The sequence below is a fragment of the Nyctibius grandis genome, chromosome 2 (assembly GCF_013368605.1).
Source record: "Nyctibius grandis isolate bNycGra1 chromosome 2, bNycGra1.pri, whole genome shotgun sequence".
NCBI lineage: Eukaryota > Metazoa > Chordata > Aves > Nyctibiiformes > Nyctibiidae > Nyctibius > Nyctibius grandis.
Window position 1 is genome coordinate 8,897,510 of NC_090659.1, and position 27,898 is coordinate 8,925,407.

The window sequence follows — 27,898 nt, forward strand, 5'->3', positions numbered from 1 at the left end:
TATAGAGGTCACCACTTGTAGCCCATTAAATTCAATCATATCTTGAATAGATGCAGTCACTCTTACCTGAAGTTGATTATGGTATTTCAATAAAGATCTAAAATTAGACAAGATTCAACACACTGCAGAGAATCATTCCTCATCAGTCTAAATGCAATAATGATCTTGCATTTAGTAATCCACACTTAAATTGACAACTTTCACAGCATTCTTATTTGATTACTGCAGCAGGTTATATGAGCAGTATCTGTTGTGAATAGAAGACTGCTGGGGAAAAGGGTGACGGTTGTATACATTTGAGATGAGGGAGAGGTTTTAAAGAAAATCCGCAAATGAAATGGGGAATGTTGACTTTCTTCTAATAGGGTTTTATCCAAAGAAGTTCTAGGTTAATAGAGTTCTAGGTTCTAGGAGGAAAATTAGGTGTGGTACTACTCATGGCAGGGAAAGATGCGATCATTAAGACAATTGTCATTTTTTTCTGATTCTGTTGTGTATATGTTGTATAATGTATAGATCCTCTTGAAATCCGTTCTTGGAAAGTTCATTGGAGAGAGAAAGAAAATTGGTAACGGGACAAAACAATTAACAGCCATATCTACAAAGTAGAAAACAATAAACTATCAAAATGCTGCATGCATTTCCAAAAATCAATAGTGTATTTTTTAGCCAACAGATCAGAAATGATCTGCAAAGAATCATGTTGATCTGTTATATTACTTTCAGTTTTGAAAGGGATACCATGTTTTCTTGGGGAATGCCATTTCATGGGCTAGCATAAAAGCGAAATTACCATCCCTAGAAGTTGATTGAAACTGAAGATGGAGGTCAGTGCATCCAACTGAGCTGGCCAGCCTGCTGCTTCAGGTGGTAGCTGTCTCTGTCCTACCAAATTACTTCCTAGCTGTAGCCACTGGCCAAGATTCAGTTTTTGATGTGACTATGTTGGTGATTCTATGCTAAAATTTAGGGACGATTTATATGGACTCACTCAGCTTTGTATGGATGTTCTCTTTAGCGTTATTTAAATGCCAAAATTACTTTGACTTTGGAACTAGTGTGTTTTTGAGATAAATTTTATTGGATTTTGTACTTATTATTGGTGAAATTGTAATGAAGATACAGAAACTGGTTCTACTGTGATCATATTATAGTAGTAATGGATGGACCTGGGAGTAGCTTTTGCTGATTTTTCTTCTGGATTCTGTTCTGGCTGATATGGTTGCAGGGTAAGTCTGAAGAACTGAAATAGTGTATCATGTCAAATGTATCTTAACAAATAAGGAAAATATTGTATGAAAAGCTTTATCCCTGGCAATAGAGCAAATTGTTCTAAACCAGGTTTGGGAAAAAAAAAACCCTTTTTTTTTAAAAAAAAGCATATTACAGTAAATTTACTTGGCTGTTTTTTTTCCATGCATGTGTTTGGGGCAGTTCCTTGTAAAACGGTAGCTTTATGGAATTCTCTATAGTTTGCCATGAGAATCACAATCAAACATCTGTTTCTTCTGGTTCTCTCTGTATCTCCTCTTTGATAAAGAGGCTGATTCTTTACCCAGTATTTTTATATATCTATATTACAATCCCTTGTAATGTCTTGAAAATTGATATAAAGTTATATAGAAACAAAAGAAATTCATCGCCATAGAGATGACCTTTATTAGTTTAGAGAGCTGGTACAAAAGATTTTTCTAAGTCATTCTACTACATTAACTTAATGAGTTTAGTTGGAAGTGAGGGAAGTAAGTGTACAAGTAATACTCTGTAGACCTTACTGCTCTTGATTTCTTCATTCTAATTATTGTGCACTAAGGGTCCTGTAAAATGTAGTTATAAGGATAGATGTATATAAACAATAAACACAAGAATGAAAAGGCACATCCCTATAATAAGTCCCTGCTGTGTGCTCTAGTAATTTTCTTCCATAGGAGACATCTCAATCTGTTAAAACAAAGAGCTGAGAATGAAAATCTCTGGAGAATTAAGTAAAATTATGGGGTTTTGCATAAGTAATATATTTAGTCCTTGCACTAAGGCTGTTTAAGTGAGCGTGTATTTATGTAAACACCATAGATCACTTCATGGTGTGGAGTGGAGCCATCTTCTTCTCAAGCTGTCAAAATGAGCATCCAGTGCAGCAAGACCCTAGGGCCTGTACTTTTAACCCACAAAGCTTCAGAGATTGGCTTTATAATTTACTGTTTTCTTCAGTGCTTTACAGTGATCAGCTCTGTATTCCCCTTGCTGTTACACAGTAACATTTTGTTAACATTGTAGCACGCCTTTGATTAGTGCATGAGATTTTAGAAAACATTTCAGCACAAGCTTATTAGTAGTAGTATACCTAAGTTTTCTGAAACAGTTTTCTAATACAGTAAGTAAAAGAAAAAAATTGATGTCTTTTAAGGAGAGAACAAATTCATTATTATACCCCAATTAGAAGTAAAGTTATCCCTATGAGGACTGTTCAGTTGACATATTTGTTTTGGTCAGTGCTGCATTTCCATATCCTGACCTTTTGCAAGCAGGTGTAGGCAGTGCTAAATTCCCCCTGGCCTTCCCTTCCCTCCCTCCTCCTCTCCTTCTCCCCTGAAGGGGGAAAAAAAAAAAAAGGAAAAAACATTTAACTTTTTGTTTTGCTTATTATGACACCACATTAGTCAGAATGGTAAATAATTAGAATAATAAATAATAAATAGAATTGTTCACGCAAAGGCAACTTTTACATATACTTCTTTGCTTCATGTACCAAGGTTGTCTAAAAGAATGACCTTTTGCGGTTCTAAAAGTTTGGCTCGTAGCTGTGACTAAACACTTTATATTCTGAATTATGTAATTTAGAATTGATGGGTTTCTTTTTTAAAATTTATTTAGTTTGAAATGGATTACACTCGGATATTCAAAAACAAATACTTAAAGTTGGTTTTTAAATTAAGGAAATAAATAGCATAAGTTTTCAAATTGCTACACATACAGATGGTCTTATGGACAACAAAGGTGAAATTCCTTTTTTGTTGTTGAAATTTAGCTCTTGGCATTAGGTTCCCTAGATACTTTCTATATTCAAAGAATTGGTGAATCTTAGTGATCAAACAGTCAGCCAAACACTGGAGAAAAACAAAAAAATCCCAAAAGATTTCCACTGCTTGTTCTCCGCATCTTCTGGTTTGAGTGTTCATTGTTTATTACTCCAGATTTTGAGGCTTTTTTCACTACCCTGTGATCTGAAATTCTATATTTCTCTTCCTGCAAAATGGAAATAAATACTTAAACCAAAGCCTAAGTAGTAGTTGGGGGCTTATAACCATTCTGGGGTTGATACTTAAACCCCAAATATTATTTAAGAAGTAACTGCTTTTTGGAGAAGAAAAAAGAAGTCAACTACGACATACTAAAATTTACATTATCAATGTTTTCAGGCTTCCGTTGCCACCACCTTTTTGGATAAGGGCATTGGAAAAGGTGAAAATCTACTTTGACTATGTTATATGAAATTCCAAGGTAATTATTTTGTCATTGGGTTAAGTGGGAAGGAAACTGAGAGTCCATCAGGAAATGGATAAATGGAAACAACACGAAGCTGGATGTTCTTTCCAATGCCTATCCAACACTGGTTAACGAAGCTAGTGACTAATAGAAAGCAGCATGAAATAGCATTCTTATAAACTAATTGTGTAATGGAAAGAATGAATGTTCTGCAGGTTGCACCTACAGTTGCTCGTAGCACAGCACCATCACCATCTGCATTTGGAAAACCAAATAAAAGATTTGGTTAGAAAGAATGTCTTCATCAAGTGCCAGGTATGAGCAGCTCGTTTGCCTGTAACGCTGAACTGTCAATGTATGCAAGGGCAAACTTGTTTTAAAATATTTCCGAGAATTTTAACTTTAGTTTTCTTTGTCTAGGCCAGGATAAAATACAAAGAAATCTGTTTATGACAAGGTTATGAAGTCCACTTCAGACTTATCTTTTAATCAGCAGTAGCTATCGTTCTGCTCCCTCTTAAGCTGGGATCAGTAATAGTTGCACTGAAATATGGTCTGAAATAGGAGATACCTGTAGTAGGAACAACTGCTTCCATTTTAGTTGAAAACCATGGAATTTCATGGAGAAACCTTACTGTTAAAAATAAATACATATTTCCAGTGTATTAATTATATGGGTAGATTAATATGTTCAAATGGAGATCAGTAACAAGTGTCTCTCAGGAGTCCATACTGGGACTAGTACCATTTAATATCTTAATCAGTGACATAGATAGTGGGGTTGAGTGCACTCTCAGCAAGTTCACTGATGACACCAAGCTGTGTGGTGCAGTTGACACACTGGAGGGAAGGGATGCCATCCAGACGGACCTTGACAGGCTGGGGGAGGGGGCCCATGTGAACCTCATGAAGTTCAACAAGACCAAGTGCAAGATACTGGTGCAATCCCCAGTATCAGTACAGGCTGGGGGATGAATTGGGAGCAGCACTGCTGAGAAGGGCTTGGGGACACTGGTGGATGAAAGGTTGGGCATGAACTGACAATGTGCGCTTGCAGCCCAGAAAGCCAAGTGTATCCTGGGCTGCATCAAAAGAAGTGTGGCCAGCAGGTCAAGGGAGGTGATTCTCCCCTACCTATTCTTCTCTGATGAGACCCCACCTGGAGTCCTGTGTCCAGCTTTGGGGGCCCCAGCACAGGAAAGACATGGACCTATTGGAACAGGTCCAGAGGAGGACCACAAAAATGATCAGAGGACTGGAGCACCTCTTCTATGAGGACAAGCTGAGAGAGTTGGGTTTGTTCAGCCTGGAGAAGAGAAGGCTCTGGGGAGACCTTGTTGTGGCCTTTCAATACTTAAAAGGGGCTTAAAAGGAAGATGGAGAGAGACTTTTTTACCAAGGTCTGTGGTGACAGGAAAAGGGGCAATGGTTTTAAACTGAAAGAGGGTAGATATAGATTGACCATAAGGAAGAAACTTGTTATGATGAGAGTGGTGAGACACTGGAACAGGTTGCCCAGAGAAGTTGTGGATGCCCCCTCCCTGGAAGTGTTCAAGGTCAGGTTGGATGGGGCTCTGAGCAACCTGGTCTAGTGGAAGATGTCCCTGCCCGTGGCAGGGGCATTGGACTAGGTGATCTTTAAAGGTCCCTTCCAATCCAAACCGTTCAGTGATTAATATAGTTCTAGTGTACTAATCTGACATCTTTCAGTAATAAAAGTTACTGTTGCCTTATCTTGTGAGTTTCCACTTCTGTGTTGACTTGAAAACATAAATACAGGTTTTTTTGGGGTGTGGAGGAGTGTTTTGTTTTTAAACAGTTTTCCAAATAAGCTGTAGACAGTAGTATATGTTTTTTTGTAATTTATATCTAAATAAGGACACCGCTTATTCTAACTGAATATTTTCAAGATACTATCTGAGGTTTCCATTGTCACAATTTGATTTCAGTGGATTACTGGGAGTACAACTGAATACATTTTGGCACAGTATCTTTCCCATATGTCTCTGTGGAACTTACAAATTTGGTGGCTATAGAAGGATAGAGGATATGTTAAAACATATGCTCAGGTTGCAAAAGGTTTTAAAATAGGTGCCTAATTTTTTAAAAATAGAATCCCAAATAAAACAAAGTATAGCTGTGCATCAATACAAAAATTACATTGTAGCTATTTTTGCCAGACAGTTCAAATAATCTTGCTACATATTATATGCTAAACAAAGTTACTGTAACAATCTATTATAAATGTACTTATTGTTCTTGTATTAATCTTCATGAAGTACAAATTAAATAGCTGAAATGATAGTGTCTAGTAAGAAATTGAGATAAAAACTGTCTTTGAATATAAACCTGTTTTTCTGTTCTCTTACATGAAAAAGTATTTATGGAGCATACAGACAGCAGCACGTTTGCAAGTTCTCAACTCTATTGGCACAGCATGAGATGAGCTAGTATCTTTAGTTATGTTCCTGAGGGATGTAACTTTTAAAAAGTGCAGCAAATTGAGAAATACTGCACTGTGCTTAGGAATGGATTCCTATTCAATATGAACCCTGTACTTCTGATCTTGTGTGCTGTTTTGTGCAAATGCAACAGCTTTGCATTTTGTGCTGGCAATAGAGACCGATGCGTGCGTAAGTCGGCTTTGCCAGATGGCTGCGGACCTCTGCAGTCATTTCCTGAGTCTCATGCTAGGGATGATATAGAGCCTTCCACTGGAAATCTCCTTTTCTGTGAAGGTGACGATTTGTTGTACAAACTTTTCTGCCCGTCATGCCGAAGTCTGTGACACAACTGAGCAGTCTTGTCCCATGGTGCTGAAAAGAACATTTTGGATTGTATCTACAGCAATTATTTATGCTGAGGGCAACAATCTGGAAGTGTGAGAGGAGGTAATCTAAGCTTTGTATTAGCTAATGTTAGTATAAAGAGTGCACTTGCCTTATCTCCCCTGCTTCCCCAAAAGAGGAAATCAGTAAATTACTGTTCAGGATGTGGAGTTGGTATCTCAGAAGCCTCCTGTAATGTCTGTACTGGATGATGAGTGATAATTAACGCTGCTACCCGTCTTAAAATTTTCTTCTCCTTTTACAGATTTGGCATTGCTACCAGCTGTCTAGTTGGGAGGAAGGGAAGGATAGACTTTTGGTCAATAAAATACAGGCAGGCAAGTGAGACTTCAGGAGTCCAGTATGCCAGTCTCTGAGAGACTAAAGTAAAAGGTTTTTCAGATAATATCTTCTGCTAAGTAGAAGTCCTAGGATGGTAAAATGTAACAGTCACCCCCTTTTCAGGCTTCTGTATGTGATAATAACTATTCCTTATGAGGTTGGTTTTGCTATGATAAAATAAAAAAAAAAGCTGACAGAGTTCGTTGCTTGAGGATTAATGTTTTGATTTTGGATTTCCAAGGTAATTACCTATTGAAAAAAAAGTGATCTGTAATAGCATATGGACACTGAATGGCAGATTGATGAGGTTTTGTTAGTGTATTCCTGGTAACTTTGTTACCACCGTAGCAACTATGGTTTACTGTACTGTCATCTGCACACAAAAGACTTCGCAATCATCAGCGCACTTAACTTTTGGAAAACCAGATATTTGATTATATGTTTATATTATGCTGGAATTTTCTCAAGGGCAGAGGTCTGCTCTTCTTGCTTCAACTTTAATGCTTTTCCGTGGGAGTTTTCAAAATATTCTATTTTATGAAGAGCTTTATTTCTTTGCTTCTTAAATTCCTGCTGCTATTCATTAACATTAGAAAAACCAAAACTTCGACCTGAATTCAAATGAAAACAGTCTGCATTTTCGTCTGGAAAGTACAGGAATAATACTAATGCTTTAAATATTTTTTTTTTGGTGTGTGCGTTTGTTTTTAGGCATTCTTACACTTTGTGTTTATCACCATCAAAGAGAAAAGCTAGTGCTTTGTCAGCTGTAGCTTTGGTTTCTGCGTGTTTAGGGAGGGAATGTGCTCAAAATCCTACCTTGACTTGGGCGGAGGTCACAGCAGCACTTCTGAGCTGTGGCTAAACTGCATGGTTGCAGGAGACAACCATATTTCTGTTTGGTTCTTCAGACAGAAGGCTCGGAGCAGCTGGTCAGGTAGGGAGCACTGAGGGAAAGACAGTGAACTGGACACGTCTTCAGTGTCCGTTTGAAGTCACTTGTCTGAGTCTCAGTTTGGGAACTAGTATTTTAAAGTAATAAATGAAATTAGGTTTATAGAAAAAACTGTTTCAGGCTTTTATTAAGATGGTTTTGAGAAAGTAGAGCTTAAAAGTGTTAACAATTTGCCAAATATTTAATATTTTGTCCCTGTAAATGGAATGAATTGGTTGAGAGTTTAATTTTGGTTTCCTGTGTAGGGAATATAGAAAGTTGAGGATAATTGTTTTCCATTCCTATACATGAGTATAATAGCGTACTATTTCAGGGGAGGAAAAAAGCCTCACAACAAAGTAGTTAAATATCTCTTGAAGTTTGATTCTTCGCAAGTCCCCTTCTTAACTCTGGTACTGTTTTCTGAGGAAAGTTCAGGATAACGGTCAGTTTAAGATCATGAGTCACCTGATATGTAATAGGTTTTGGCTATTTCTAACTACTTTTAGACTTAATTTGAAAGCAAACCCAGTGCTGAACAGTAAACTACTCTGAAATGTTTGAGATCTCAATTCAATTATGGAAGTCGTGAATTGCATTAAATTATATGAAAAATCCTGACAGTACATTTTAAAAATGTTGTGATTTACTTGCATGTCGCAGAACAACAAATTTTGTTTGTTAATTTGCAGGGTTGATTATGTGACTAAACAATTAGTATTTGCTAAGAAATTTATTTTGGGGGAAATGAATTTTAAATGTTCTCAAAGATTTTTATTTTATTAGTGTATAATTTACTTGGATAGAACATGAGTGGTACGAGTGCTAATGTTATCCAAATTGTAGCTGAAATCATGTAGGCTTTATCAGCACTTTAAAGGGTTTTGCAATTTTATTTTTGAGACATTCTTTATTTTAAAACATGGGTGTCCTGGAAGCTCTGTTAAAACTGCAGGTAATTGTCTTCAGTACTAATTTTTTTTTTTTCTGTTTACTTAAGGAAGCCCCCTGACCAAAAAGCATCAAGAATATTAAATTTCATTACACTATCTGCTTTGCCTCCAAGGCTGTTCTTATATTCACATTTTGCAGGACATAACCTTTGCTGAGTAATACTTGAGTTACTGCTTCAATTTTTATGGAAAATAACTGAATGCTTTATTTGATATTATTTAGTTTACTCTTATCAGATGTAGATAAGACTAGCCTGAAAAACTTAAGTCTAGGACACTGTGCTGCTTACTAGATAGAATAAGCCTATATATAGTCCATAGTTCCTTTGAGGAGAAATTTTGTCTTTTTGTGGAAATGGTGTTTCAGTAAAGTCATGTGACTATATTAATAAACATGTTTAATTCATTGGCAAAATAAAATGGAGATAGTTAATGCAGAATTAACTTGCTGAATTAAAATGATGGATCTTTCCAAAACATTGATCAAACTTCTAAGTGCTTGAAAATTGTGAAAAACAGAGGAGCAAACAGCTTCCTGACCCGTGCATGAGAATCTTGCTTTTTGCTGGATTGATCCCAGATCTGATACTTGCCAAAGAAAACTTGTCTTTTTTGTGTACAAAGCTTCTTAACAGTTTTCAGGTACCTGTAACTTGTTCTTGGTGTGTGCACGTGTCTGTGTGTACGGTAGGTATAGCTTTTCTCATCTGGAATTAGATGGGCAGATGATCAGCGTTCAGTGCTTGGAGTGGAGTTTGCACAGTGTGTGACTGGGGCTGCTCTAACTCATATTCATGAGTGCTTGAGAGGAATCAGCTACCAAGGACACGCAGCACTTTGTCCCTGTGGTCAGTTACAGTGACTTTGGGAGAACCTGCAGGAAGGAGAAATAGTTACCCTCTATAATCTTCTTTTTTTTTTTTTTTTTGTAGACAAAATGTTAGACTATCCATCACTGTTTACCTAGCACATGTTCAGTCACCCTAATTTAACTGTGTACTCTATCATCTGTGCAATAGCTGCTGAAGGACTTTACTGTATAGTGCTGCCTTGTGCAGACAGGTGAAGTAGAATTTTGAGGGGAAAAATAAATATTTTCTTGGGGACTTCAGAACTGCTGCTGGTATTTGAACAAAAGATGTGCCTATTTCTAAGAAATCATTTTCCCTAAGTAATTACTGAATGTGATTCAAGTCTAATAAATGCATGTTGCTCTTGTATTGTTTACAGCATAGTGAATGAAAGTGCTTTCTCCCTGCCTAACACTGGACTTATGGGGATCAGGATTAATGCTTACAGAGGGGCATTGTCTGCTATGGTGGTCTAGAATTCTGATTTTAACTAAAATGGAAAATCCGCTGCATCTTCAAAGCTGCTGTTCTTGTTTACTCTTAAAAGAAAAAATTAAAAACTATAGTTAAATGAAATATTTTGAACTACAATTAAACCAGGAAAACTATTTTGGTTATTTTATTTTTATTTCCTAGTATTTAGTATTTTAGTATTTTACATTTATTCACTTTTCATTCTCAGAATATCAAGTGACAGCTTGATTATTGGATGTCACAAAATACATGATATAACAACCAGTGTTCTGCTTATTAGAATCTTTAAATAGGGAAGTATAAATATATATATATATATAAAAATATATATATATAAAATTTGTAAGTGGCTTCTGCAGAATTGGAGTTTTGCCGATGAAAAGGGCAGTATAGAAATAATCGTGCAATCCTGTATTCAATTAATTTACCAGTATTAACTTTTATGTTGCTTGATAGAAAGTGGCATGATTTAGTTTGTGAAAGGACTTCAGATCTTCACTGAACAAATGCTTCCAAATTTTAGAATAATCCTTCTTTCACTTTGACTTCTCATGACTTTTTCTGTAATACTACTTAGATAATTAAGGACTGTTTTCCTGAAGGTTGGCCTTGAAATTCTGAAATACTTTTGAGCTTTTCAGTTTTAATTCAGGGAATGGGGGTGTTAACGCTTAAGCAAAGATGTCTTTTGCAGCAAGTATTGATAAAAGTATCCATTATTTTTAACTGTTACAGGAAACTTGTAGCCTTTCAGTGACTTACTTGATAGTCTTGTAAAAATGCAATATTATTGGCTTTCTAATTGTGATGGCATAAATAAATCCTCAATTTCTGTGGCTAAGACTAACACCATCTTCCTGGATTTAGATGTGCCCAGGCTACATGTTTGCTATTCATTTAATCTTACAAATGCAAGATGCCAGTGTTTCTCCAGCACAGATTTCTAAATAATGGAGGGGTCTCAGCCATTTCTTACTTCTTACTGCTCATGGCAGTGAGGCACTAGTCATCTATTGGGTTTTATTTTTAGCATTTTTACCTCTTATAAAGTCCAACTTAATGGAATACTGTCCTGTAAAAATATAGAAAGCGCTTTTTTCCTATCAGCCCTTTTCACAGATCTGTATCCTTCTGTAAAAATACTCAAAACATCTGAAAGCAAGTGGCTGTGGTGAAAGGTGTTTAATTCCTACAGCCACCCATCTTTCATCTTGACTTGATATTATTCTTTCTATGAGTGAGAGGCATTTAGTAGTTGTGAGAAGTACGTGCCTGAAAACTCTTGTGTTCAAGATGACCTAATACTACCCTGGAATATAGAAAGATAGAATCTTGACTTCCTTAAAGATATGACTGGCTTACTGATATTTGGTAATGTTTGTGTCGACCTTCTCCTGTCTCTTTTCCTGTTTCTTAGAAAGCTGTGAGATTGTGTACCCTAATCTTGAGCCGTTTGGAAACTTCACACTTCTGGGAATCAACTGTGTAATGGCGACTGCTCTAGTCAGGAAATCTGCTTAAGTAGTTCATCAGTTCTACTTCTACTGGGAAAACTGGTATCAATGACCATTACTGGCTTTAAGCACCCTTTTTGCTGAAAACAAAAGCAAAGCAAAAAGCCCTGACCTTTTCGTTTCTGTGCAGAGGAATCTGTACTTCCCAGTGGAAATTGCTCTCTGGCTTAGTGATGCCAATCACTAAATGTCTGAAGGTTTCATAGACATTAATCTGAACAAGTGCTGGGTTTTGCTGCCGCCACTGTTCTTCTCACAGATGGTAGACTTAATGTTGGGATTGATACTCAAATACCTGACCAGAAACAGACTGAGAGGGACTGTTAACAGGTCATATCCACTTTGTGTGACATTTTTATCACCTCACTGTGACAAGAGAAATTAAGAATGACATGTCTTCCTGCAGGTCTTGTCTTTAAGTCCATGAGGGTTGATTAGCTTTTTTTGTTGTCTCTTTGGGTAGTAAAACATTCCCAAGGGCCACAGCATTGGCTGTGAATACAGGACACTTTTATCCTAAAGTTTTTCACAATCACAAGGTCATACTGACACCCCATCCTAATTACTGATCTAGTGTTTCAGACTTTCATAGTAAGGACTGCATCCCCTTCTGGCCTCAGGATAGACTGTGTGCTTCAGACCAGTTTGGAACACTTACTGTGTTCTGATGCAGACCTCTGCTTTTCATTGAGATTCAGTAGGAGGGTGATTTCTGGAACAGACACAAATGGGATAATGTTTGGCAAGTCAGGTGATCTAGCGCTGCTTCAGAAGGATGTTGTCCCCATACCTCCTGAGGTTAACATTTGGTATGCTTTCAACTGCCTGCCTCTTAGTACTCAGCTTTGTTACATGTCTGAAAACAGGAAAGACAAGCATTCTTCTTTATTCATTTACTTCCTTATAGTTCAGATTCTTTCATATGTCCTTAATGTAGGTCTTCGTTCGCCTACTGATGTTGGAGTACTGTTTATTCATGCATGAAGCTGAGCAGGCAAATAATTTTGAAGTTTTTATTGCATGGCAGTTATGGTTTGTCAAAACCTTTCATCCGCTTGCAGTGACCTGTCTGTGTTGTTCTTCAGTTCTGGGTCCTCTTTGTTGCATGGTTGGGTCCTGAGAGCTTGGATGTTGATCACCATTTCCTAGGTAAGGGCTTTTTGTTAGCTGTAAGGAGAGTTGGCCATGAAATTTTTAGACTAAGCTATCTAATTGGCGACTGAAACATTTTTATTGTTTTTGATATCATACTGGACCTTCAGGAAAGATAAAACCCAGAGATCTGTAATGCACCATTACTTGTGTTATTTGATGCTTTTTTATTTGAAACATCATTTAAAAGATAAAGCTGCTTTGCAGACCTAAGATCAAAGGTTACAAGTCTTTTGTTTAGCACTATCAACATCTTTGTGTATCTCAGTATATAAATTGTCTGCTTTCAGTGTTATGAATTCTGTACAGGTAGCAAAGCAAACATAATCTAATCAAGTGAAACAGAAAGGTCATGGCATGGATCCATTTCTATTTAAAACAAACAAAACCTCACAATACAGAGAGCAGAGGTAAAGTGATAAGCAATTGATTTGTAAGCAGTAAGTTGAGAAGACGACAGTGGGGTAGTAATTAAGATATTTGATAAATTTGAGAAAAAAGCTCAGGGAGCTAGATCTAAGGCTAATATTTATTTTAAATTCAGAGGCTTCAGGGGAAAAAGTTGCTCTTTTTATCATTGATATGGCTGAAAGAGATATAGATAAATCTTCTTTAATGATCCAAGCTCCCTGTTAAGGAAGTCTTGAGCCAGTAGCAGTGGGAGACTTAGAGAACTGGGAACTATCCCATTAGCTTGCCCAAGAAAATGCAGTTATAATCCGTGCAGTACAGGTAACATCTTTCCTATCGCTCTGTGAGTAAAGATCTACTACTATTGAAAGTTTTAATTTCAATATACAAGATTGTGATGGACAAGAAGTGGAGGCCTTACAGCTTATGCATCTAACCCGTAGGTTTTGTCTTGGCCCCCAGATCACCTTCACAGTGCAATGGCTTGAGCTGCTTGACCAAAGGGATTGTGACCACACTGATTGTCTTTTGGGTTGGTTACTTATGGTGGGGATGTCAAAAAATCAATTTCATCAAATTAATTTATTTTAATAATACCCAAAATAACTGTGGCACTGTGAAGAATAGTTCAAAAATACTGCAAGAATTTTGCAGCCATTCTGAAAACTTTTACCAGCTAAATTCTCCTGCAACTGGAAGTTGGCATGTGGAGAGAACTGTCCTCAGGATTTTTGTCAGTTGTCTTCTGTTTATTTTAAAATAATGTTAAAAATTCAGTGCATGTTAAACTGAAAGCTTTAGTCTCTTGTAACTTCTCACCTATTGATATCTGTGCCACTATTTATTAGTATTACTTGTTTTCAGAATAAGCTTTTTCCTTAAAAGTTAATTTGTGTCCAAATATTAACTTTGAAATGTGAATAAGGTTAATATTGCTGAAATGGAACTGCTTGCTTCTTTTCCAGCTTTACAGGACGCAGTCATGCAATGCACTCTCAGAAGTGCTAAGTCTAGGAAAAGTAGCACTCTACATCAGGGCCTCTGTGGTTGTTACTGTGGGAAAAAAAGTTTATTCACTGCTTCTCTGTCTCTTCTTGGGATTGATACAGGGGAAGTGACATGTTGCTGCTGACTCCTGCTCACAGATTATTGTATGCTCCAGGAGGATAGCTCTTCTTTGTGTTTGTTGTCTGCACAGTTCATTTTGGAGGCATAATGCAGCTTGAATCACAAAACAAAAGCTCTTTTGATCTGTTAACAACTGTATCACGTTCTGTTGAATGATAGAGAGATGTGTATGTTCCTATAGAACGGTGGTCGCTATAATTAAAAGTGCAAGTATCGAAAGCAGTCTAGCAGTGTGAGTCAGGATTGTGTCTTGGCTGAAAAGTGAGCACCTGCTGCGCTGCTTCGACTTCTCGCTCCCTTATGGCTAGAGGTGACTTGAGGTCTTGGCAACGATATTACCTAGAGGACAGCGAGGAATCACTTCTCCATGGAATGAGGTTGAAATACAGAGAGTTAATTCTTTTTGTTGTTGCTTCCCAAATAGGGTAAGAGTGGTTACCCTTTCGTATCACTCTGATCAAACAAAGTGCCTCTAAATAACAGGCAAACTGGTGTATGCTGGTTAGCAACAGGGGAAAAAATAACATCTCTGTATCAAATGTGGATGTACTATACATGTTTAGTTCATTAAATAGCTTGATCATGTTCACTGAAAGTTAGCATTATCAGACTGAGTGCGAGTTTATTATTATGTATAGCAATACGTTGGTGGAACTTAAGCCAATCAACTGTTGAAATGTTTGGGGAAAAGTAATATTAGCAATTGTGTGCTACTATGTGTTAATCAAACACTAAGAGTTGAAAACAGATAAATAATCATAAAAGTCTAGATTCTTACGAGGTCAGCAGTTCCACACTTTTTCTATAATGCATAATAATAAATGCAGTTTCTAAGTATCAACATTATTATGGTTCAAGAATTGCAGCTTTAAACTGTTTTAGGTACAGCCAATATTATTTTTTTTTTTTTGTCCATAGTGACAAAATTAACTGATTTAAATGCATTGCTAACTCGCATCAAAATATTTCATATTCATCATGGATTGGAATTTAGAATTCTTATGGTGAGTCATTATTTTGCTTTTTTATTAGTACAGGAGGAAAAAAAGTAAAAGATGAGTGTGACTTGTAAGCAATTTCACAGGTTTTCTGCTGACCTGCTATAGGAAAGTTGTTAAATTTCTCATCACCTTGTGAAAACAGGTCATCTAGCTAGATATGCTCATTTCACTACTTCAACAGAGAAATCTGGTTTTTAATGTGTGAGGTATTGGCCCCAAGGGGGAGAAAAAAACAGCAACACTTCTCTGCAAAGACCTTTTCTGTTTTGAATGATATCTGAGTGAATTCTGAATTATTTAAATTTCTTACAGTGTAAATCATTCTGTTCCTTAATGGTAATACAGCATATATTTTCCTCTCTTAGATCATGCATACAACAAAAGAACTTTCTCAGCTTTATGGTATGCAAAAATGTGAGAGACTGTTAGGATATAATTTAAGATGTGGCTTTTGCCCAAAAGAAATTGCATTCTTAACGAATGCTATCCTGTTTCTTAATTAATGCTATCCTGTAAAATTACGAGAATGTACTTCTTTTAGAAATACTAGTTCCTGAGTTATTGCTGATATGGTGGATGTATTTCAATTATGCTATGATCTTGACCTCTACTGACATGCTGCAAAGTTATTTGTTACTTCTGTCAACCTCTATTTCTAATGCTGCTGCTCCCATAAACAAAGTGACTTGGATGAAATCACGAACCTCTGTATGGTTGATTTGCATGTTTCAAAAAACTCTTGTTCTGGCTCATGTTTTGGAGCTGTGTGTGTAGTTATCTCTCTAAAAGTCAATATGGTTGCTAGTATTTGACATGCTTCGTAGAAATTGTCCTAAAACTGATTTTTTCCAAGTTCAGACTAGAGTCAGGGTTAATATATGTATGTTTGTTTATTTATTTACAATCTTCTCTCCCATTTGCAATCAGATGGTTGGAAAACATCTGCTGCTCCTACACAGGTTTTTGATCTCATCAATTTGCTAACTAATCTTTCGGTTCAACAAATTCATCTTGTTTGTTCTCATCTGTAGTCACTTTTTCATGTTAAAATCGTTACAATTTATTTTCATACTGGTTCTCCATCTTTTTCCAAAGATCAGTCTTCAGTGCCAACAGTGGTGGAAAAAATACGTCTGTTATCTGTTTTGGGACTTCTGTGTATGTTTTACAAATGTACATATCCTCTTCACCATCTTAAGAACTTCAAGGTTATGAAGTCAAGCAGTCTGTAATGAGGAGAAATAACTTTTAAGTCTGGCTGGTGCTTGTAGCAATTAATCTACTCTTTGTACTTGCGTTAACTTAATTCTGTGCGAGAGAGTACTTTTGTTGCAATTCAGTTGCTACTTTGACTTGGCTCACAGTGTTTAGCTTGCAGCAAATAGCTTTCTGCAAATTTGATGCTGGGTCAGAAAAAGAAAAAAAAGAGCATTTGCAGAAAGTTGTGTTTTTATGTGACCAGCTTGACAGTTCACTTTTGATACCTATCTATTCCTTTAAATATCAGATCATTCTCTCTCTGTCATTCATTCATTACAAATCATCTCATCTGAGAAATAACAAATATATAAAAGGTTCTGTAGACAAGTTCCTGAGGACCTTCCTAGTATAATGTTCTCTTGTGAATTGGATGATTTGAGGCGGGGGGAACACAGGGATGGAACAAAAAAATCTTGTCATGTAATGCATGCCCAATAAAGGTATTGAACTGAGGCAATACATTGATTAGCATTTCCTAAACTTGGAGGTTTTGATTTGGTAGCATTTCTGTCTTTAGCTGCACATGTGTATATCTTGTGCAGTACATGCAAAGAAAGGAGAAATATTATAATTGTATTGAAGTAAATAAGAATTGGCTATTCAGTGAGGTCAGGATTTTACCAGCTTTATAGTGTGTCCACAGCCTCCCCATCTTTTCATGTAATACCAGTAACTACAGATTTAAAGCACCCTTCATACAAGGAAGGTTTTTGGAGGAAGGAAGGTGGGGACATTTATTTTGTCAAAATGGAGTTTATACCTATGTCATAATTGCCTCATGAGTCTACTGCCTCCGACATCTGTTAAATAAAGTGAAATCTAGAAAGAGTCTCCTTCACTGCCTTATGCCAACTATGTGCATAGGTAAACTGTAACAGTGATGCTGACTGATGTGCTTTGTGCTAGGTGTACCCCTTCCATCTCACCCACCAGAGAGTGGTGGGTGAGACCCTGCGTGCTGCTGTGTAGCTTACACTCTTCTCTGAACAGAAACTTGGTAGTAAGTGGGGTTGTAGTTGTGCTATGTTGGGAAATTAATTAGAGAGAAATCATAGCATTGGCAAGTGTTGAAGTCATAGGCAAAAGAAGTTTCACTGTCTCATGTGGTTGGCTGATTGAGATGGGTGAGCTCTTTGGAGCCATACCTTGCAGGAGATACACCTGAGGCAGCCCGTGCTGAGGGTGGCAGAGAGAGTAGTGGCATGGAGGGTGAACAGTAGAAACAAGATACAAGGGTATTTGAAGCTATTGAGACCAGTGTCCTGGAAGAGGAGCTGATAAATGGTAGCAAAACTGCTCCTGAAACTGTTTTGTTCTTTGTTGGATTTTGTTCACAAATGCTTCCACGTGCTTACTCGCTTTGGAACCTCTTTTATATTTTTGATTTTATGTCCATGCTTTGTTGTGTGTTATACCCCATTCCTGTTGTTCTGAATTTCAAAAAATATCTCCTCAACTTCCATAAGTTGCTTTACTCTTTAAATGTGTGAATTTGCAACCCAGTAGGTGATCTGGTAATCTACTAGTGACATATGATTTGTAAATAACTGGGGAGGGAGGGGGACGACACCACGACAGCTTTTCAACTTTTATTATGCCTAGAAAGTGCTGTAAATCTATTAAACCTTGGGGATGAAATCTTACCTATTATAATTTTCTTTCCATTTCTGTAAGATCTTTTCCCACAGAGTATAATCATCTTTAGAGAGGCAAAGGAAAAGTAAAGTGGCAAGTATGGGTATTAAAATGTAATATATGTGTTCAAACACTAACCTATTTAGATGTCCATATAGATAGTTGATATTTTTTCCTAAACCCCTATCTGCAATCTTAAAATTATGTGCAGTAAAAGGTAAAGATTTAAGGAAGACAAACTCTGTAGGAAAAGGCTAATGAAAAATGGGGAAGTAGCCTTTAAAATGGTGAAATGTGCAGTACAAGTACCATATATTCAATTGGGAACATGGTATAAGGAACTCTAGTTGATCCCAAGGTTTCTAAAGCTTATAAAATATATTCATGTTATTACAGCTGGGAAGTTTTGAGATTCCTTCTGTCTAATTTGAGAATGTGGATCGAAGAATATCGCTTTGATGGCTTCAGATTTGATGGTGTTACATCTATGTTGTACCACCATCATGGGATTGGTAAGTAATGTAATCAACTCTAATCTGAGCAGTCCTGTTGCAGCTCTGTTGCTGTGAAAGTAGTGCTGTAAAAGTTCATTGAATGCTCCAAAAATTACAGATTTGCTAATATCTTGTTGTGCTGCTGTACGGATAGATCTGAAATTTTGAATAAATTTGGTGCTTATAAAATTGCATATTGCAAAATCTGTGTTCTTTAAAAAAAAAAAAATAAAAAAATAAACAACTGTGGCCTTTAAAACTTTCGGTCTTGTTAGGCACGGGATTCAGTGGAGATTACAACGAATATTTTGGCCTCCATGTGGATGAAGATGCTTTGTGTTATCTAACGCTGGCCAACCACATGATTCATTTCTTGCATCCAGAATGCATAACCATAGCAGAGGTAAGATCAGAATTTGCCATCCTCGGTGACATTAGTAATGATTAGTTTGCTTTGGGATGTGAATTTCCTGTTAATTATCAAGTCACACTTTGGGTACTTAAGGAGTGACAGGAGATGAGAAATATTAATTAGCGGACAGACTTTGCCTTGTGGGGAAAAACAACTGGAATATGCACTTTGGGAATTTTCTCTGCGTTAATGGGTTGTTGATTAATGTGGGTATTTCTTTTTTTTCCCTTCAACTCAAACTTGTAATGAGATTTGTTTTTATTTTATTGCTTTTGCATGATTGCCATTTGTCACCAGTGATTCATGGCACTAAAGAGTAAGAGCCCTAGTGTGGTTTTGCATATTTTGAATTATATTGGCATAATTGACAATTCCTCTTCAAGGTAAATGTGATAAATTTATAAATGCTGAATGTGTATGCTGATTTAAATTTAGTATTAAGTTTCTCCAGGTTTCTGAGGGAATAAATAGACTATATTACTTGAGTTGATTGAGATCAATTAAAGTTTTTGCCTGCAAAACATTATTGTTGGCACATGGTATTTTTAATAGTACGAAACAGCAGAGCATTAAAGTTCTATGAATAGGTACGTTTTCACTGATAATTTCTCTTTATCTAAAAAAGAAAATCACATAAACCTTGAGGATTTTTCTGCTATTATGTTTAAATAATTCTTTTTGTTTAAAAGAAAAAGTTGCATTTATCTGATATCATTAGGGACTATACAGATTTCTAATAAAACTTTTTGTATTGCTTAAGAGTTCCCTATTTATCTTCACCAAACAAAATACTGCTTAACCTCATTCCTTACTTATGGTAAAGTTTTCTGTTATAGACAACCCCTGCTAAAATCTTAATGACAAGCTATCAAAACAGCATCTGGTGAGCAATTACTAGTAAACTTGAGATGGTTTCATTGAGCTGTAGGCTTGTTTGGAGTGAAATCTGTTGATTTTCTAGGTGGTCTTAGATTATAAGCACTCCTACCAATGAAATATTCTTGAGTTGAGTCTGCTTGTATTACCTGACCGAAGAGTTCTTTGTTTAGTAAGATGTGTCTTCAGTTTCTCTTGCTAGAGTTGAAAACTGCTTCTGTTTCAATACATCATTTTCCTGCCTGGGGGAGTCACTACATGAAATAGAGAATTGATCAATGTCCTTCATGGTTAAATGAAAATTTCAGGAGAAGCTATTGACATAATTTTCAAATTACAAAAGGCAACGGAGAATGTCTGCTTGCCTATAATGATAATGGAATGAGTGCCACATGAGAGAAATGTTTTTGTGTAGTCATGACTAATTATAATATATTCCTTAATTATTTAACTGATCACTTTTACAGCTTTTTAGTAGTCTGTATATTCACTGTCTTACTAATTTCTAAGTTTTTAGGTATTACTGACAATATGCTTATTTTTAATTTTGGCCTTTTAAATAAAACTGTGATTAGAGTTTTGTATAATATTAAGTAAAGTGATATCATGCCTAACGTATTACAACAGTAAACAGGCAAAAACAACCTACTGCTGTGATGTCTTTTTATATGCAGCTCACTTCAGACTAAGGTCTGAATAAATGCTTAGGCATTGGCTGTTTGCATTTGATGGAAAATACACTGAACAAACTAACACTTGATATATTTTTAGTATTCAGGTAAAATCTGTAGATATAGATAGATATAAATAGTATTAAATTTGGAATTTTGCTTCCCAAAAATCTGGCTTTCAAAATTGTGAATAAAGTAGATGGGAGCTACCTTAAATCTCAGACTTTCACCCTTGTCCAGGTAGGCATTGTAGCATCAGAGAATGGCTTTTGTTTTGGATCATCTTGTCCTGCATAACTTGGAGAGCATTAATGTCCTTTTATTCTTTCTGACTGATTTAGGAGAGCTATTGAACTTCTTTTTCTAATATCTAAAAGTTTGGAAAGAAATTCTGCTTCATTAAATTTTGGTATTTACAGCATATGGAATGGTGTGGAAATGTGGATGCAGTCTTCTGCGTGATCTAATGACTGATGAGTAAAGGGAGATAATCCCCTCCTTTGATCTCCTGGCTTTGCTGTTCATACAGCCCAGGATGCTGGTGGCCATCTCTGCTGCCAGGGCAGGCTGCTGGCTCAGGCTCAGCTTGCTGCTGGCCCAGAGCCCCAGGGCCTTTCCAGCAGAGCTGCTCCCCAGCCTGGCAGGCCCCAGCCTGGATGGATGCAGGGTTTAGTCCATCCCAGGGGCAGGATTTGACAATTGCCCTTGCTGAACTGCCTGAGCTTGCTGTTGATCGATTCCTGCAGTCAGTGAGGGTCCCTCTGGATGCCAGCCCTGCCTTCCACCCCCTGGGATGCCATCCATGAGCTTCATGGTGATGTGGTCGGTCTCCTCACTTATGTCAGTGTGGAGGGAGGTGGGGAGGTGTATGCATGTATGTGTATGTATGTATAACTTCAAGTACAAATATCTTTTCCACTAGTCTAATGCAGCAATTGGATTGAAAACTGGATTGAATCCAGAAAACCAGAATGAACTTCCTAATTTAAACCCTGGTTGTAGTGAGAATTTAATTCCATAAATTCTCTTGTGTAGACGCAAGAGGTGTACATTAATCCATAACCATTGTGGTGGAATGGCTTCTCAGTGACATAAGTTAATCAAATTGAGTACTGTTAGATATTTTACAATTATTGGAGATTTACATTTTCTGTATAGAAAATCTAACTTCAGAAAAAGAAAGCGATGTGACATAACTGCCTAACAAAATGTTGAAATAAATATTTATTTTAACAGCTTTGAATTATGAATTTAAGAATGATCAGCCTCCATCAATATGAAACTGGAAAATTACACAGTAAGAGCACGTCATTTTCCAGGACTAGCTGGATCAATAGTCTTGGTTTTGTGCATTTAGGGAAAAAAGTAGGGATTGTATTTTTCTTTCTTACTGTACTTTATATTCAGCCTTTTATTTTTATGCCATCTGTTATGCAAAATATCAATAAACAAAATGAAGGTTTAATTTGTCTTTCAGTGACTTTCTACTTTCTATTGATTACTTGGAGCTCAAGAGAGCTAATTATTTCAAATTCTGCATCTACTGAGGTCTCTTCCTCCTCAAATACCTGCTCTATTAAAATATTTTGTAGTAGAGTATTTGAAGAGAGAAGTCATAATGTTTTTCCCTGTAATTTTTGCATTCAAACAGTAAATCTGGGTGTAGTAATCACTCACTGATTTTTTTTTTTTTTTTTTTGTCTCTCTTACCCAGGACAATCTGTGAAGCTCTTTATAGTTTACAGTGTGTTTGTGTAGAAATATTACTGTATGGTAGAAAATATGAACTAAAAATTGCAATGCTATGCAAATTACATTGTTTTATTTTAATTTAAGGATGTTTCTGGAATGCCAGCTCTTTGTCGTCCTGTTGCAGAGGGAGGAGGGGGTTTTGATTATCGACTAGCCATGGCTATTCCAGATAAGTGGATACAGGTGAGAACTTCTTAAAAAAATATGTTCTGCTATTCAAAGTGGGATGTTTCTCTGTCTCTGCATATACAAAAACACTTCTGAATCCTACTGACAAATTTTACTCTCTCTTCTGTTAATGTCCTATTAAAATAAATTCTGACAGGCTTGAGCACAGGTATTCGTAGCTGAAATGAGACCCGTCAGATATCATGTAGGTTTCAGAAGATGAGTAAGTTCAGGGGCTATTCTTTGCACTCTAGCTGATATTTGTTTTCTTCGTACAATACACATAGATTCATTTCATTTGAAATAACCTGTATCTTGCAACCACTGAGGAGTGTGTAGTCTATATCGAATGTGAACAAGTAGATAATAAGTTAACCATATGCATATAAATCTTAAAAAAAAACAAAACAACAACAAAAAAAAAAACAAACCAAAACCATACAACAAACCCTCCTGAAATTGGGCATAGTAATTGACATTGAACACAGAGCTGAAAGTTTAACCAAAGTAAACGTAAGTGGATTATACTAACACCAGCAATCAGTACAGTGGTGCTACAAAAAGAATAATAAAAATCTGTAAGTGCTCTTCAATAACAATAATATACTAATAAATGTGGACTATGATAAGGATTTAAATCACCTTTTCCTTAATAGAGAGAATCACAAGAAAAGGCATTAAACACTAAATGATCTCAAAAGGCTTTTGCTGGTGTTTTAGAGAATGTTTTTCAGTTAGATAAGAGGTTGCATCCAATTCCCTCAGGCTATCATGATGATCTGAAAATAATAAATGTTTTGTATGAGCATTAATGCATCAATAAATATAGTGAGTAGCTTAAAATAAAAAGCAAATTAACTTATTTTCAGCGTCTTTCACTTTTGTAACTAGGAGGTGGAAAATCGATTGAAAAACAGTTTTCAGACCTCTTCTTTTCACTCAGAAGACAAACCTGCCAGCTTTTCCAACAGGGACAGCTTCATTAAACTTTGGAGCGTGTAATTTAGACCCTTGAATGCAGTGAGGGCTCATATTTTTGTAGTATCAAGAAACGCCTTCTTGTAAAGGCCATTTTTTTTTCCCTTACACCTTCAACTTCCTTACAGCACTTCAGGACAGGCAAAGATGAACAATTTCCTAGGTAGGCAAAATGCCAAGTGGCTGAGTTCATATTATAAAGAAAAAAACAAACTGTAGAATTTTACAAGGGCAAAAGATGGATAATCTAATTTAGCAATCTCTAATATGGTCTGCTTATTTTAATTTGCAATACTTGGAGAGGAAACATACATATCCTGCAATAAGTTCTGTTCTTTAACTGGAGAAAAAAATCTCCCAGCCTAAGCATGTACTTTATATGGGACAGCCCATGGATGCTTGACACGCTGACGGGATGTTGGGTGTAAATTCAGCTATGATAGTCTAGCTATGATAGTCTAGATATTCTAGTCCAGTTGTTTAGGAATGTGTTGATTGTAAAAGAACATAGGGTGATGCAAGCAGTAAGCTTCTAGCTACGGAAACTGAAAATAAGCAAGCACAACAGAAGACCTTGAGTCAGAGAAAGAGCCTATGCACGTAGTTTGTTACCACACCTTGAGACAAAAATACAGCTGAAACGATTGGAAGGGAAAAGTTTAGAAACAGAGTCTATCAGCTGTTATCAAACTGTCCTATACTGCTTGCTCTCATTTCTCTCTAGCTTTTAAGTACGTACCTGTTAATAGCAAGTTTTCTAGGCCACTTCCTAAAATCAGTTTTTAAACCTGAAGGATCTCCAGGGTTCCATGAACTAATTCTGAGGGATCTGTAAAACTAAGAAAGATAAACTGTTTGTCTTAACAGTGGCTGTACTAGTTCAGGTTAAAGATAGATATAGTACATAATATGATGCTGCATAGGGACCTGAATGTGATCAGAGCCAGAATTTATAGAGTTAAAAAAAAACGCTGTTTAGGAGTACATGGACGGTTACAATCAGAACGTTAAATTTTACAGCATCTTATCAGCCATCTTGGTGTTATTCTCTTTTTATCACTTTTATTTTTACGTCTATATATTTATGTATATGTATTTAAGTTGTAGCGATTAATGGAGGGCCATAAAATACTTTAGAAAAAAGAAAGGACTAACACTGAAATTGGACTAGATTTAGAAGATGGAGGAAGTGGTGTCATATGAGTCAGAACATTCCTACTGATGTAATTTAATTTAAATTGCTAAAAATCAGGAGCTAGCATGGCAAAAAATGTAAAGCTTGTTTTGTATTGCAGACCTTTGGCATTGAAACTGTGGTTTGTAATGACGGAGAATTCACAGATCAGGGGAATGTGCAAGTCCCTGCACTAAGCACTTTCTCATGTTATTGTGTATTTCATGGCAATAGCATAGTGCTATCTTGCAGTGATCCGTTCTCCACCACACAGCCCTGTGGTTAAGCTGTAGCTGGAAGCTGCCGTATGCCAGGGTTGCTTGAAATACAGGACTTATTTCAATATTGTTTGTAGATAGGGGCATGTCGACGTATTTCTTCCAAATTTTTGGTGCAGTGCTTTCTTGCAGCTCCTATCTGTCACAATGCCCACTGTATCAGAGGCTTTGCGTGATAGATGGTGGGTCCTGTTGTTCGTGCTTATACGTGGAAGTACAGGAGAAACAAAGTGTTCTAGTTGTTACATTTATGTAGTGGAATTCAAAAGAAAAAATCTCTTTGGATTATCAGGGAAAGCTCATCGCTTCAAAACTTGGGAATAGGAGAAGTTAAAGTAGTACAGTTCACAATCCATTGGAAATTTCTGCGCCAAGATAATACAGAAAGCTAGTAATGTGCTTTTAATTAAAACAGCAATAACTTTTCAATGATCTTCCCTTTATTTCTGCAGATAATTAAGGAGCTGAAAGATGAAGACTGGAATATGGGCAATATTGTTCATACATTAACAAACAGACGGTATGAAGAAAAATACATTGCATATGCGGAGAGCCATGACCAGGTATTTTATCTGTTTGCTTATATATAAGCAAGTAGAAGATGAGGCTCAGAGGCTTGGTGGATTTTGCTTTTTAAAAATGAGGCCTAAGAGCTGAGAAGAATAGGCAACGATTTCAGAGACAGGTAGATCTGGACTACTGCTCATTTTTTTGGTTGGGTTTTCTTGTGGGTTTTTTTTGTTTTGATCCTTCTTTTTAATAAAGGATTAAACAAACTCCAGTTTGGAGTGGGTGGGTGTTATTTTTCAGTTTTGTTTTGGTTTTAAGAAATGAGTCCTAGCTTCTTGTTTTGCCTGCCTGTCATAGGACATAGGAAGGACGTAATCCATACCTTTGAAAATCTGGTTTCCGTAAAGTAAGCTGGAGCACTATTTATGATAAGCATAAACAATATCACTATTGAGCAAATTTGTTCACTGAATCAGTGTTTGCGACTGTTGTATTCCCTTCAAGAAAATGTTTCCTCTCTGAAAGGATTGCTAACATTCTCTTTTGAGATCTGAATGAAATATTCTTTAACAGTTTGGTTCAAAATAGAGCAATTGTAATGGTTCTGTATATGGAAAAATGAAAGAGTAATTATGAGTTTGGATAACATTCCTCTCCCACAATCATTGTAATGGTTGTTTCTGAAGAATCAGAAAACGTATCGGTTGAGAATCTTAAAATTAGGAACTTAAACCTTTTTTTTAGAAAATGGATTTTTTTTTTTTTTAAGTAACCTATGTTCAACTCTTTGCTCTACATAAGAGGTTGATATTCTATTTCTTATACCTTTTATAGTAAATATCAACAGAAGTATCCAAAACAAGGCCTATATTTTATTTTAAAAAGAGAATTCTGAGTTTATCAGCTTTATTTTGTGTACCTATTTACATTCTTATCTCAAAGGCTGTTACACAGTGTTTGCTTAAGGCATGAGAGAAGAGTCCCAATCCTGGTAAAGAACTTAAGGTATTACTTGGAAGAAGTGCACATTATTCTGTGATTATTTGCTTTTACAAAAGCTGATTCTTCATCCTAAAGCGTGACATATAACATTACTGTTGCTGTTCTTTTATTTCATGCTGGATTTTATCAACTGAGTTGTTTTCCATATCACTATGTATTTTTGTTTTAGAATCTTATATTTGGGAAGAAGATCTATTTATTTTGAACCTAAAAAAAAAAAAAGACTGTTGCAGACGTACACCAGGATGATATGTGAAAAGTAGGACAGAGAAACAAAATGGGAGTGTAGATAAAATTCAGTCTGAAGATACTTGAAGTGATGTACATGAGGGGCTGAAACAATTCTGGTTTCTTATGTGTTATAATGAGCGATGAGCTGACTATTTCCAGTCAGAATACAGGGCCTCGTGGTTGTAAGAAGTGTGTGAAAATAGCAACTCAATGCAAATAGCTGTCAAAGAAGCAGATACAGTACTGGAATTACTATGAATGGAATGGAGAGCAAAGAGCAAAATCAGTATGCCGCTGTAGTCTGTCATGGTTTGTGTGCATCTTGGATGTCGGAGGCAGATTTGGTAGGATATGCAGCATAACTGGAAAAAACGCTGTGGGAGAGTTGGTAAGAGTAATAGCAGGTGTGGATTGGCTTTCTAAGAAGAAAACTAAATAAACCAAGACTTTTCAGGGTAGAAAAGAGATCATCGAAGGGGGAAGGATAAGAGTTTATAAAATCATGGCTGGCATAGAAAACATGAATAGGGCACATTTACCTTCTCTTCTAATGGAAAGATTAGGGCATATTAAGTAACACTAACAAATGCCACATTGTGAGTCCAGAGAAGAGTTAGTTTTTGCAATTGTTCATTGCAGTCATTTGTCTTGCCATTGTTGCACAGGAATTTTTTTTTTAAAAGATTATTTTTTCCTTGAAGGAATCATCTGTATATGCCGTTACATTGTGAATTGGAAAACTAAAAGATTATGGTGCTTTTCAGCTAGACCTGTTTGCAACTCATCTGTCTCTCTGGAGTGTAGTGAGTTTTCATGCTAGAGTACAAGATGAGAATTGGGCTAACTGAACAAAAATTAGCTATTTACATACAAATGCTCCAAAACACTTTCAACTACCTGCATGCTAATATATTAGAATAATCCTTGTTACATAGCATTAGTGTGGCCTTTATCAAGTAACAGTAAGCACTAGCAAGTTGGTAATTCAGTCACTGTTTTTAGACAGAATTCCTAGTTTGTTTTTCTCTCTTGTGTGAAATCACAGAAAACCAATCACATTCTTGATAGCATATAAATGAACGTTTCATATTCACTCTGCATCTCTAAATCAGGAATGTTGTTAATAGCCCTTTATTTGTACATCCCAGGAACTTTACTTGAGATGTTTGCTTTCTTTTCTGTGTTGTCTATAACAATTCCAAAATGGTCAGGTCGCAAATGGTAGGTCACTTGTGGCTTATTGAGTTGACGCTGACATTTCACATCTGATATCTGTAGGCAAGAACATTCTCAGAAGTAATTGTGCAGTTCGATCCCATTAGGTGAAATGTAGGACCACAACAGGGGTTAGACAGCTGCTAGTTTATTGATCAGATACTCACA

The 27,898-nt window shown here is 36.4% G+C and overlaps 1 protein-coding gene across 1 annotated transcript in view; it reads left to right on the plus strand.

Moving 5' to 3' along the window:
- The window catches only part of GBE1 (1,4-alpha-glucan branching enzyme 1), a 163,611-nt gene that overhangs the window by 73,872 nt on the left and 61,841 nt on the right, over window positions 1-27,898 (plus strand). The window contains exons 8-11 of the mRNA XM_068417950.1: window positions 18,366-18,481; window positions 18,739-18,866; window positions 22,259-22,357; window positions 25,225-25,335. Of these exons, the coding sequence (XP_068274051.1) occupies window positions 18,366-18,481; window positions 18,739-18,866; window positions 22,259-22,357; window positions 25,225-25,335 (454 nt within the window). The remainder of the gene's footprint in view (window positions 1-18,365; window positions 18,482-18,738; window positions 18,867-22,258; window positions 22,358-25,224; window positions 25,336-27,898) is intronic.